This window comes from Schistocerca serialis, chromosome 3 (assembly GCF_023864345.2).
Source record: "Schistocerca serialis cubense isolate TAMUIC-IGC-003099 chromosome 3, iqSchSeri2.2, whole genome shotgun sequence".
Taxonomy (NCBI): domain Eukaryota; kingdom Metazoa; phylum Arthropoda; class Insecta; order Orthoptera; family Acrididae; genus Schistocerca; species Schistocerca serialis.
Genome location: NC_064640.1, coordinates 72,382,039 through 72,394,503, shown reverse-complemented (window position 1 = coordinate 72,394,503; position 12,465 = coordinate 72,382,039). Strand labels below are relative to the sequence as shown.

The window sequence follows — 12,465 nt, the reverse complement described above, 5'->3', positions numbered from 1 at the left end:
ACATAACACTTGTAAGATGTGTCTTGCTTTCATAATTGAAAGTTTCAACACTTCCAGACCAGTATTTGTTATATCTATCAAACTTATGCCATGGTAATACTGAGAATGATTATCCACTAAAACTAGCGGACTATCATATTGAGAGTTGCACATTTTTCTGCATGCATTTACACAATGAACTGATTCTTAAGTGTGAGTTATACAGAATATAATTGCATTGGAAATAATTGAATGAAAATGTGTGCAAAGTATGTTTGCTTTGTGAATTTTTCTCTCTTCGAAGGTTAACACAAAATACAAAAGTGACTGAACTGAATTGTTTGAGAAGCTTCAGACACCTTTTTCTTTTTTTCTTTTTTTTTCAAATTTAAATATGAACATCCAATAATTTTGCAGATTCCACCTAGTTATTATCTCTTGCCTGTGCATAATATATATCATTGGCAGTGTACTTTTTGATGTGCACTATTACTTATTGAGGCAAACAGTGATGAAACCACTGGCATATATAACTTGTGTGAGCAGTAAAGTATAGAAATCCTGTGATGATGTGATAGAACCAATCTTGAGCTACCTTAGTAATCACTCAGAAAATATATGCCTGGATGACTGACAGACTTGACGTACAGTTTAGCCCTTTCCATTTGTGATAGTGGACGTAAGCATGTCATCCTTAACGATAACATAACTAGAGAAATGTGCAAATATCGAGTGGAATTGATACCTGTGGCACCTGAAGAGACACTTAATGTTATTAGTGACAAGATGCCAGTTTAAACTGTGACGTGCACTAGCAGAATACAGTATGTGAAAATAGTTCTCATCTGGACTCTGCAGTTCCTGGAAGGAGAGAACATGAAGTGCTGTATTTTGGTTCAAAATGTGTGAAGAAATTTTCCACAGACAAAATACATCACTTCTGGGAATCAGAGTTGAAATCGCATCTTATATTCCTGTCAAGCTAGATGCCACAGTGGCAAGATGCTGAACTAGCATTTGGGAGAGCATTGGTTCAAATCCCAGTCCAGCCATCCAGGTTTAGCTTTTCCATAATTTCCCTAAATTGCACAAGTCAGATGCCAGGATGGTTCCTTTCCCATGAGACACTCCCACTTACAGCAGCCCCAGGAGAGGAACCATGACAGAGGATAACCAGGTCACCAAATGAGATTGAGCTCTCTCACTTTGGGTATTAGGACACAGGTAAGCCATTCTTCTGGTAATGCTGATCATACAGAAATAAGCAGTAAGGGTTTGCTTGCAGCTGGAGTATGAGGATTCATGGGACATGTCTTATACATTTGCAGTTCACCACTTCTGCCTAAGGATTAAGTGATGTTTGTTGAAAATAATGTTACATTCTGTTTTATTTAATAAATAAAAGATCACAGATTATTATGACAAATTGAGTAAAAGCTTTGGTTCCTCTGAACAGAAAGTCAGTGCTTTAGACCACAATGACTTTAAATTTTCGTTTGTGTGATGGCAAAGGAGGATAACTGTACCAGTGAAATAAAGACCTCCTGAAAATTTCCACAGTATATTGTATTATTTGCAGCAAGCTAAAGAAGTGTGTTCACCTTATCAAATGACAGTGCATATAAAGTAATATAGAGGGTGACTAAAAATGTCAATTGTTGCTGTATTATGTCATTTGTTTTACATTTTTTTGAATTCTTGTTGATCCATAGACTCAATACACAACTATCAAAGCACTTTTCCACATTGTGTTTTGCAGTGCCAGTAATATCTCAGCAGACACCTTCTCCAGATTCTTCTTAATAGCTTCCATGACAGAACAGAGTTCCTGTCCCAATTCAGTTTCTAATCTTGTTGAGTCATGTTAAGTGACATTTACACCCTCACCAGAGGAGAGCGAGCCTGTGCCACCTGCTTCAACCCTTCTACTTAGAAAATTACTTAGCTACAAAATGAAATAACAAGTTTATTGTTATCAGTCTCAATTTATTTCCACATTATGTTTTAGAAATTTAAACCTGCATTGTGAGGTGGATTTATGTAGATTAGCATGTCTCATGTTACATCTTTGGAATAACCTGTATTACTTTTGAATAGAAGAAAATAAAAAATAAAAATCTATTCCAATAAATGGCTTACAGTTTTATGAAAGTTCTTGACTGAAAGTATGAAGATAAATTTGAATGTAAAAGTAAAAATACTTCCAGGGGGCACAACACCTTTTTCTGTCGTGTTCCATCACAGGAATGATCACACTTCATAAACATCAAAGGAAGTGAAGATGGCATATAGAACCTAATAAGTTCAAAGAACATATAACAGACAAAACTCTATTTTGGAACATATCAATGTACTGTGGAGATCTTAGATTGCATAGATGAACGGAAATATAAAATATAAAAATCTCGTGTTCACAAATTCTTTTATCTCATGTTTACATCAATTACTTCTTTCTACACATTTGAGAACTCAGGATGGCATATTAGAAACATGAAGTATAAAGAACATATGAAATAATTATTTTGCTAACAGTGGCAAAGCGGCAAACTAACTCACTAATTATTTGTGAATATGAAGGAGGTGGCAGGCATTTTTTAATCCTTTACGATGGGCTCAGGTTGTTGATTTTTGGAGCATTTCAAGGCTGTCTAGTTTTTTGCCTTTAGGGTGGATATGTAAAATGCTGATACTTCCGTTATTAACGTGGTGTTTAGTTTCATGGAGGTGAATGGCTGCTGCTGATATGAGATATTTTTTGTTTTATTAATGCTCCCATGTCTTTCTTGAATTTGATCATCGCTGTAGAAGGTGGTGGTGTCACCTACTTGGTATGCAAATGTGAAGTTCATATTTTCATGGAAGCTGTTGAACAATTGGTTTAACTCACTGATATCTTTTGTGACACAGATTAAAATGATGGCATCATTTACATATAAGTAGTAGTAAACAACGTTTTTGATAATATAGTGGTTGAAACTCAGAGTCTTGTTTCCTAAGTTTATGAAAATTATAGCTAACAATCCAGAGAGGTTTGATCCCATTGCCAGGCCATTTACAGCTTCTTGTTGAATTTGAAATAGTGAGTGAGTGTGTGTAGGTCCATCAGTTTAGTAATGTATGTAGAAATGAGTTGTTGTTGGTTTTTTTTTTTTTTAATTGGCATTAATGATCTGTAGTGCTGGAGCTATTGGTACAAAGGGAATAATTTTTTTTGTGTCAAACAAGGCAAGTGTTTCTCCATCTGGAATTTTTGACATGTGTAAACTCAGTTGTTTTTCTAAGTTTTCTGTTATTATTCAATATGTACATTACATAAAAAATTCTGAAGAACTTTTTGTTGAATTTGAATGTTCTACTGTTGTATAGTTCTCTTTAGCTGTGGCAATTGGGATTCCATTTTTATGGATTTTTTGTTGTGACCTGAGGGAGGGTGCTTGAGGGCTCATTGCCAGTGTTTCTTGCTTTTTGAATGGTGAGTAGGAAATTTATGTTATTTGAAATGTATGTAATCTCCTTTTGGATTCTGACTGTTGGAGTCTTAGGTATTTCTATTACATCATTGGGTTGGAAAAAGTTTAAAGTTTTCTCTATGTATGTTGATCTATTCATGATTACATGTGCATTACTTTTGTCAGCTTTTACAGTTATTGCATTATTTGTATTTATATTTTATACTACATATGAGGGCTGCTTCTCCTTTCTTGTGTGCGTGAGGTGGTTTTATGACCTCCTCCTCCTTAATTTTGTGACATGTCGCTATTCTGTCATTTTGCTTGTCAAGGGCAATAGCTAAAATCTGTGTGACACTGGTGACGAGCTTATCTCAAGTCTTTGGTGCAATGGAACTTGAATATTGTGTTTTAATTCTTTGCTGGGCGGTACCTCTACTTCTGCAGTGATTATTATCTCAGTGTTGTTGAGGACAGGGGTAATGGATCTGTGTTTCTTTCAGCTGTTTTCATTCGCTTTGGGATGTAACTATTGTTTGACAAGATTGTCTAGTTTTCCCTTATGTGTGGTTTTCATTTTTTGCACAATAGATTCTAGTTGATGAAACAACATTCCCAACAGTAACTCTGTGTTATAAAGCTATATATTGATCATATTGTCTAATAGATACAAGCTTAAGTTCCAACACATCTGTCAAAATAAAACCTGTGCACTCTCTTGGCCATTGCTTACATATAGCATGTTATAGATGTAATCTTAATAACCTACCGCTCTGCCATAAAACTGTGCTCGCTCTCTCTCTCTCTCTCTCTCTCTCTCTCTCACTCACTCACACACACACACACACACACACACACACACACACACACACACCAATCAATGTCACATAGTAATGAGAAGTAAATTGTTATGTGTACTGGTATAATTTATGCCAGTGTTGGCAACATAATTATTTTATTTGTTCTTTTGTTCTTTACACTTCATGTTTCCAACATGCCATCCTGCATACTTAAATGCATACAAAATATAAACTGATCTAAACATTACAGAAAGTAATCTGTGACCACTGGCATATTTACACTTATATTTATATTCGCTTATGGAACTGGCAACTGTAGATCTTCACAATCCTTAGACACTTGGTCATAAATAGTGTTTTGTTTGTTATGTGTTCTCTGCACTTATTAGATTCTACATGCCATCTTTGCTTCCACTACTGTTTACAAAGCGTGATGATTTACATTTTCCTTCAAACTTTCAGTCACAGATCACCATAAAACTATGAGCTGTGTACTAGAATAGTGTTTTGTTTTTGTCTTCTTCTGCTAGACAGTGCCAAAGTCATAACACAACACAAATACGTCATATTAATCCACATAAATTCACCTGACGATGAAGGTTTAAATCTCTGAAACACATAATGGAAGTAAGTAAACTGTAACTGGTGACAATAAACTTGATTCCATTACTTATGGAAAAACACGTCTGTGGTAAAGACAGCCAACCTTTCAGATTTGGTACAGCTTTGAAATATACAAAAGTTCTTGATCACACAGTTCTTTATTAAACATTGTTACACTTAATTTTTGCATAGTTTCTAACATGAAGGCAATTAAGGCCTTCATGAAAGTATGTTTTAATAGGAAATGTTTACCTTACAGTGTTTCACCTATTTATGCAAAAATTAAGTGTAAAAGTATTGAATAAAGAATTGTGCCATCCAGACCTTTCTATATTTCACAGATGTGCCACTAGACATGATGTTTCATTCGATATCAGTAACAGTCATGGTAAAATCAAAACAAAAATTTTCAAATTTAAGGCTACCCAGCTATTATTCTCAAAAAATTCACTAAAAACCTTGATAAATATCATATCATTAAACTCATCCATCTCAGATGTTTCAAATCCTTTTGAAAAAGTGTAAACTTCCATTAAACAGACGATAGTCACTTCCATGTCTTGGAATATAAAAGGAATCAAGTATTGCTGATCTAACAAATTAGTTGTTGCATATTGTACCATCATATACTGGAAAAGTCAATATCTAGGACCATTAACAAAATATTGTGGTTGTTTGATTTAGGCAGCTAACCACTCATTGACATATTATATTGTTGGTGTTTGATGGTGGTGTTAAGAAATGCAAGTGATGCCAGACTGAGATTCATTGGAAGAATCCTAAGGAAATGCAATCTGAAAACAAAGGAACTAGGTTACAGTGCACTTGTTTGCCCACTGCTTGAATGCTGCTCACCAGTGTGGGATCCGTACCAGATAGGGTTCATAGAAGAGATAGAGAAGATCCAACGGAGAGCAGCGCGCTTCGTTACAGGATCATTTAGTAATCGTGAAAGCATTACGGAGATGATAGATAAACTCCAGTGGAAGACACTGCAAGAGAGACGCTCAGTAACTCGGTATGGACTTTTGTTGAAGTTTCGAGAATATACCTTCACCGATGAGTCAAGCAGTATATTGCTCCCTCCTACGTATATCTCGCGAAGAGACCATGAGGATAAAATCAGAGAGATTAGAGCCCACACAGAGGCATACCGACAATCTTTCTTTCCACAAACAATATGAGTCTGGAATAGAAGGGAGAACCGATAGAGGTACTCAAAGTATCCAATGGCACACACCCTCAGGTGGCTTGCGGAGTATGGATGTAGATGTAGATGAAATAAAAATATTGAAGCAGATAGGTCTGTCAGTGACTAGGGTTATAGCTGTCCCTGCCTTAAAGTCTTTCCATTTTACAGAGTGTATGGTAAGGTTCGTTCCACAAACTGTGCCACAGTAGGATGGCTTATGTGCCTCGGTGATACAGATAGCTGTACAGTAAGTGCAACCACTTCAGAGCAGTGTCTTTAGAGAGCTCTGACTGATGTATAGTTCCTGAAGAGGGGTGGCAATCTTTTAAGTAGTTGCTAGGGCACCAGTGTGGATGATTGACTGATCTGGCTGGCAACATGGTGTTGATACTATGAGTGGCTGAAAGGGAGGCTAACGTCAACCATTATATTTTCAGTGAACATGCGGCTCTGCTGTTTTATTTAATAATGATGACATCCCCTTGGGTTAAATATTTCAGAGGTAAAATAATTTTCCACTTGTATCTCTGAGTGGGAGATTGCTCGTGAGGTTGTTGTAATCAGAAGGAACAAATGTGGCAATCTGTAGGTCGGAGTGTGGAATGTTAGATCCCTTAATTGAGTAGGTAGGTTAGAGAATTCGAAAAGAGAAATGGATCGATGGAGGTTACATATAGCGGGAATTACTAAAGTTTTATGGCAGGAGGAATAGAATTATTTTTGGGATGAGTGCAGGATTACCAACACAAAATCAAATAGGAGTAATGCAAGTGTACAAGACTAGTAGCTCGACAGTTGATGAAGAGATTGAAATGAAGTATAGTCAGGTAAAAGGAAACAAAGTATGGTGAAACAAAAGAAATTACTCAGTTTGTTAACGGAGATGAAAATTTAATTTTAATGTGGGACTGGAATTCAATATAAGGAAGAGAAGGAAAAATAATAGGAAAATCTGTACTGGAGAAAGAATTGAGTGAAATTCCCTGGTAGAATTTTGTGCAGAGCAAAATATAATCACTGCAAATGCTTGGTTTAAGAATCGTGAACAAAAGCTGTGTACATGAAAGAGACCTGGAGTAACCTGAAAGTTTCAGATAGATTGTACAATAATAAGACACATTTTAGACCGAAAAACATTTCCAGGAATAGCTGTGGATACTGACCATGACTTACTGGTTATGAACTGCAGATTGAAACTAAAGAAGTTCCAGGAAATAAAGGAGCTAGGATATGGGTAAGGTGAAAGATCCAGGTGTTGAGTATTTTAAATGGGGCATTAGGTAACACTTGACTGAAATGGGAAAAGTAGCAAAAAGGCAAGGACCAGTAGCAAACCTTGGATAAGACATGAGAAACTGAATCTAATTGAGATACGAGAAAATACAAAAATACAGGATATGAATTAAGCAAAAGGGATTACAATTGTTTATAATATTTGATTTTTTTTATTGAGCCAAGAAATCCCATTGTGCGATGTTGCACGTGGATATGAAACAAGAAATATAAAATGACAACCCAGGAATGGTTAGAGGAAACATGCAAAGCTGTAGAATCTTGCTTGACTTTGGGAAAGATAGATGCAGTCTATATGAAAATTGAAGTTATTTTTGAAGAAAAGAGAATGTCTCAGATGACAAACAAGTACTAAACAAATAAATGAAAGCTGAAAAGCGGAAGGATATATTGAAGGACTGTACAAAGGGAATAACGTGTAGTTAGTAGTTAATTAAAGTGGCAGAGGTTTGCACAGGGTAGAGTAAAATGGAGAGCTGAATCAAACCAGTCCTCAGATTGAGGACAGCATGGTAATTGTATTGCCTCTGCAGTGCTGGATGAGATAAGGATTTCAGCTTCTAGTATATTGTTATAGAGAATGAATACCATTTATTACTATTTTTATGTCCAACCAGATGCATTTATTGTTTTTCAGTAATTGTAATCAATTTTAAATCACAAGAAGCTTCGTCCTCAGTTACACAAAATAGCAATTGATGTTTCACATGTCTGGAAGTGTATCAGGTCATTGTATGGCTGGAGTTACAGTGGTGCCATTAAGTGCAGAATAATTCCACTCTGAGGACATCAACATACAAAGGGCAGACAATTTCAGATCACAGCAGCCTAGAATCAGAATTAAAATATTTGTTCAGAAGAATGCCTGTAAGCCACACCAAATGTGATATGCACGTACTTGTAAGTAAAGGTACAAACCTGTTCGGCTGATTGATAAAAAGTAGATCTGCAACACTCCTTCCATTCTGCAGAGCTATCTTTGGTGTGAAAGGTTATATTCTAGGAAAATATAGTATTAGACTAGTTTTCAGATCACCACAAAAAGCTAAATAAGTTCCTTGTTTGCAGTGCAAGATGATCTGGGTATGAAATGATGGAATACCTACTATTTTATGTGCAAATGCTACAAAAATTGTATAGTGCGAGCAGTGTACATCATTCTTGGAATGGGTTAAAAAAATAAAGAAATGTCTTAAAAAGACAATGGGAGCAGAACGCAGCCATACAAAGCTTATAAAATCATTTTTGAAGATGTTGAGAGCCATGCGAGCCTTAGTCTTTTTGAGAGTATGTGTTAAAGGGAACAATACAATGTGCATGGGTACCGGCACTTTTAACAGAGAAACCGACTGTAATATTAGTAGAGTTTGGAGATGGAAAATAACGAAAATTTTTCCGTCAGAGGAGAATGGTGGTACTATGCTCAAGATGTCCAGTCTGATGGGATAGGAGGAGATACACAATATCTCACATTTTCATGGTCAAATCCTTTCTCGCTTGACTGTAGTAAGCCAGACAGTGAGAGTGTAGTAGGCACATTCACTTTCTTTGAACCCTCAAGTAATAATATAATGTGCCTCAAATGCGAGAAAATTTTATATCAGAAATTCATGACAAAAAAAATTTGAGGTTACTGTAGTGGGCAACTTGAGTGATTTGTGTGTGTTGCTCAAAGTGTAAATTGGGATTTGTGGTTTTTAAGAGTAAATAAAGCAGCTGCAACTAAATGAACATAGACTACTGCTGTACAAAGGAGGATGAGTGTGCCATTATTACAGTGTCCATTTTGGACTATAATATTTTATTATTCCACCTATACAATAATTGAAAATCGCCTGTGAAAAATAAATAATGGAACAGCTGAAGACAACCGATGTCTGTGAAATGGAGGCACCAAGCAGTGGATAGGCATGTAAATGAGAAATTGGATGTGATGTCTCTAATTTGTAGCCGACATCATCCTATAACAGTTAAGCGAAAGAATTTCAGTTCCTCTTTCATTTTTTAAGATATTTCATTTCAGTTAAAAGTATATAAAAGACATGAGATGATTGCTGCATAGCTGTTATTTAAAAATGTGCTCAGAAATTTATTTGTCTTACTCTTCAGTTATCTATTGATTTTTCCCAAAATCTTGAGATTATCCTCAGTTAAATGTTTTACTAATGTCTGCAATCAGTCAAATGAACAAAGTGAAACTTTATAACGTTGTAGGAATGTAAACAGAGGCAAATTATTATGATAAAGACTTTTTTTTCATTTTAGATATGGATAGATGAAAGTAATAGATCTTTGTGAATTGAACTATATCATATCTGTACTTTCAGGGAAATGATATCATTCATGTGTATAAAAACTTTTCCAAAATTAATTTTGATAAAACATCAAAACTGTATGGAAGCTGTTATATCCAGCCATTAAAATATGTTTGGGGACGATGAGAACATGGAGAGGTATAACTCTTGCAATGTATTTTGTTAATATGTGTCATGATAGTCTTCATTTTTCTTCACAGAGAAATGTATGAAACGAGACTAAGGAGGGCAGAAACAAATTTGAGAAAACTTTCTGCAAGGCACCAACAGCTCTTACAAAGTTATAAATTGCATCTGCGCAGCGTCAGAGAATGTATTGAGAAAAATGCTGAGGTTCTTTCAGCATTTGTTCAAGATGCTTATGCACTGTTTGACAATGCGGAGGAATTTGAAGTAAGTTATTTAGGTATTATTAAATCTGAACATCCAAATTACATTTTTCTAAGTATTAAAATTTTTCTGTAAGTGGTTTAGTAATTAGTGTGGTCTTTCATGAGTTGTCTTTTCCATAGCAAGTAAAGAAAATTTGGTTTTTTAAAAATTGTCCCTAAGATCATGATATAACATGTAGCTAGTTAGTTCCTTGTTCCATAGATCAAATTCACAATAAACGTTATGATGTAGAATGTGTCAACATAGAAAATAAAAAGGGCAGTCAAATGAACACAAGACAGGTGGAACAAAAGTAAGTAAATTGTTTATTATTTCAGGGGTCATCACCAGAACTGTTAATTCATTTACCTCACTGTGAGACATCACTGTTAGTGCCTTCACAAAAAAAAAGGGTGCGTTGTTGCCGACAGAACCATGATTGTACCCATGCATGCACTTCTTCATCCAAAGCAAATCGTCGGTATGAATATCTTTCTTCAGGGCTCCAAAAATATGAAAATTGTACTTGGGGGGGGGGGGGGGGGAGGGGGGTGATGGGGACTGTATGGAGGAGTTGTAAGGGCATTCCATGGCTATGAATGTCATTCTTCAGGGTTCAAAAAATATGGAAATTGCATGGGGAGAAGTCGGGACTGTTTGGAGCATTTGTAAGGGCTTCCCAGCAAAAGTAATGCAGTGCATTTTCAATGTTATTGCAAGTACACTGCAGAAGTTTTGCTGGGAAACACTTACAAATCATCTGTACAGTCATGATCTCTCCCCCATGCAATACCGATATTTTTGGAGCGCTGAAGAAAGTCATTGTTTATCATCAACTTGCTTCGGACTAAGAGGTGCACGCCTAGTTACAATCATGGTCCTGTTGGCAACTGCAAACAGTTTTCCATGAAGCCACTGACCATCATGTCTCACAGTGGGATAAATTTGTCAATAGGTTCGACAATTACTTTTGAAATAATAAACAATTTTATACTTCTTTTTCCACCTCTCTCTTTCTCATTTGACTGCCCCTTACATAGATAAAATAATATTAATATGGATACATGCTGGCCATTTACAGTATTTCTTTTACTGACTAATCATTGCTATTCAAGAATTCCTATATAGCACTGAAGGAGATATTAAGGAGAAACATCTTTACTACATTTGAAAACACTTCTGCCATCTGTCAGACATTTTATATCTGCGGGTAGATTGTCAAAGAGTTTCATATTGGCATATTTAACTCATTTCTGTGCTAAAGTTAGATTCGTTAAAGAGTAATTGAAATAATTACTCCGTCTAGTGTTGTACTTATTAACATCTCTTTTACTCTCAGACTCAAATGGTTTGTTGATAACAAATTTCATAAGTGAATAAGTGTATTATGAGGCTATGGTTAATAATGCCAGCTGCTTAAAGATATGGCTGCAAGATGTACACATGTGAACTCCACACATAATGTAATTGCTTTCTTGTATTCATTGTACACTTTTTGCATAAGCGAGGTGTTACCGCAGAATATTTTCCTGTATGACATCAGTGAGCTGAAATATGCAAAATACATTAACTTACTGACTAAAACATCCCAAAAGTTGGCAATTATTCTTGAGTTAAAAATAGCAACACACAAATGTTTTTGCAGGTATACTATTTGGTTTTTGCAATTTAAATTGTCATCAATATGCAAACTGAAGAACTTGCAACAATTTTCTACTCTGTTTATTACTTCTTATTGGTATACTATGTCAATAGGAGGTGGGATACCAGTACAAAGCTGAATGAACTGATTTTTTCAAAATTTAAAACTAGCCCATTTGCACAAAAACATTCAGTTACTTTCACAAAAACATCAGTTACCATTTTCTCTTCTGATGCTTCTTTGCTTGGCTTCACAACAATTCTTGTATTATTTGCAGACAGGACTAATTATGCCTCCTGATTGAAATGAAGTGGCAGATCATTAATATAAAGCAAGAACAGTAATGGTTCAATAATAAAATCCTGTGGGATTCCCACTATAATTACACCCCATGCAGATGATGTGGCATCCCTCTTTGTTTTTCTTGAACATACTGTGGTAACTTTGTGCATTCTCTCTCTTAAATAAGAATTAAACCAGGCATTTGTTGAACTTGACTCAGTAGAAAGACCCTTTTGAAATCCGGATGGTGATTGATTAAGTATTCCATTACCACACGGGTGGCTGACAGCCTTGGAGTATATTACCTTCCCAAAAATTTTAGAAAATGTTGTAAGGAGTGACACTGGATGGTAGTTATTGACATCTGTGGAGTCACCCTTTTTTAGAGAATCTCAACAATGGCATATTTCACTTTTTCTGGAAAATACCCTGAGTTAATGATCCTTTACGTGACTAAGGACATTACAAATTATAGGACCATAACTTTTTAGTGTCTTTTTCATGATATTATCAATTGCATATGAACTTCTACATTTTA

At 35.6% G+C, this 12,465-nt stretch overlaps 1 protein-coding gene across 2 annotated transcripts in view; it reads left to right on the top strand.

Moving 5' to 3' along the window:
* LOC126469726 (carnosine N-methyltransferase) overlaps positions 1 to 12,465 on the top strand; it is a 184,781-nt gene that overhangs the window by 7,120 nt on the left and 165,196 nt on the right. For both annotated transcript variants that reach the window (XM_050096918.1, XM_050096917.1), the window contains exon 3: positions 9,832 to 10,024. In XM_050096918.1, coding sequence (XP_049952875.1) covers positions 9,832 to 10,024 — 193 coding nt within the window. The remainder of the gene's footprint in view (positions 1 to 9,831; positions 10,025 to 12,465) is intronic.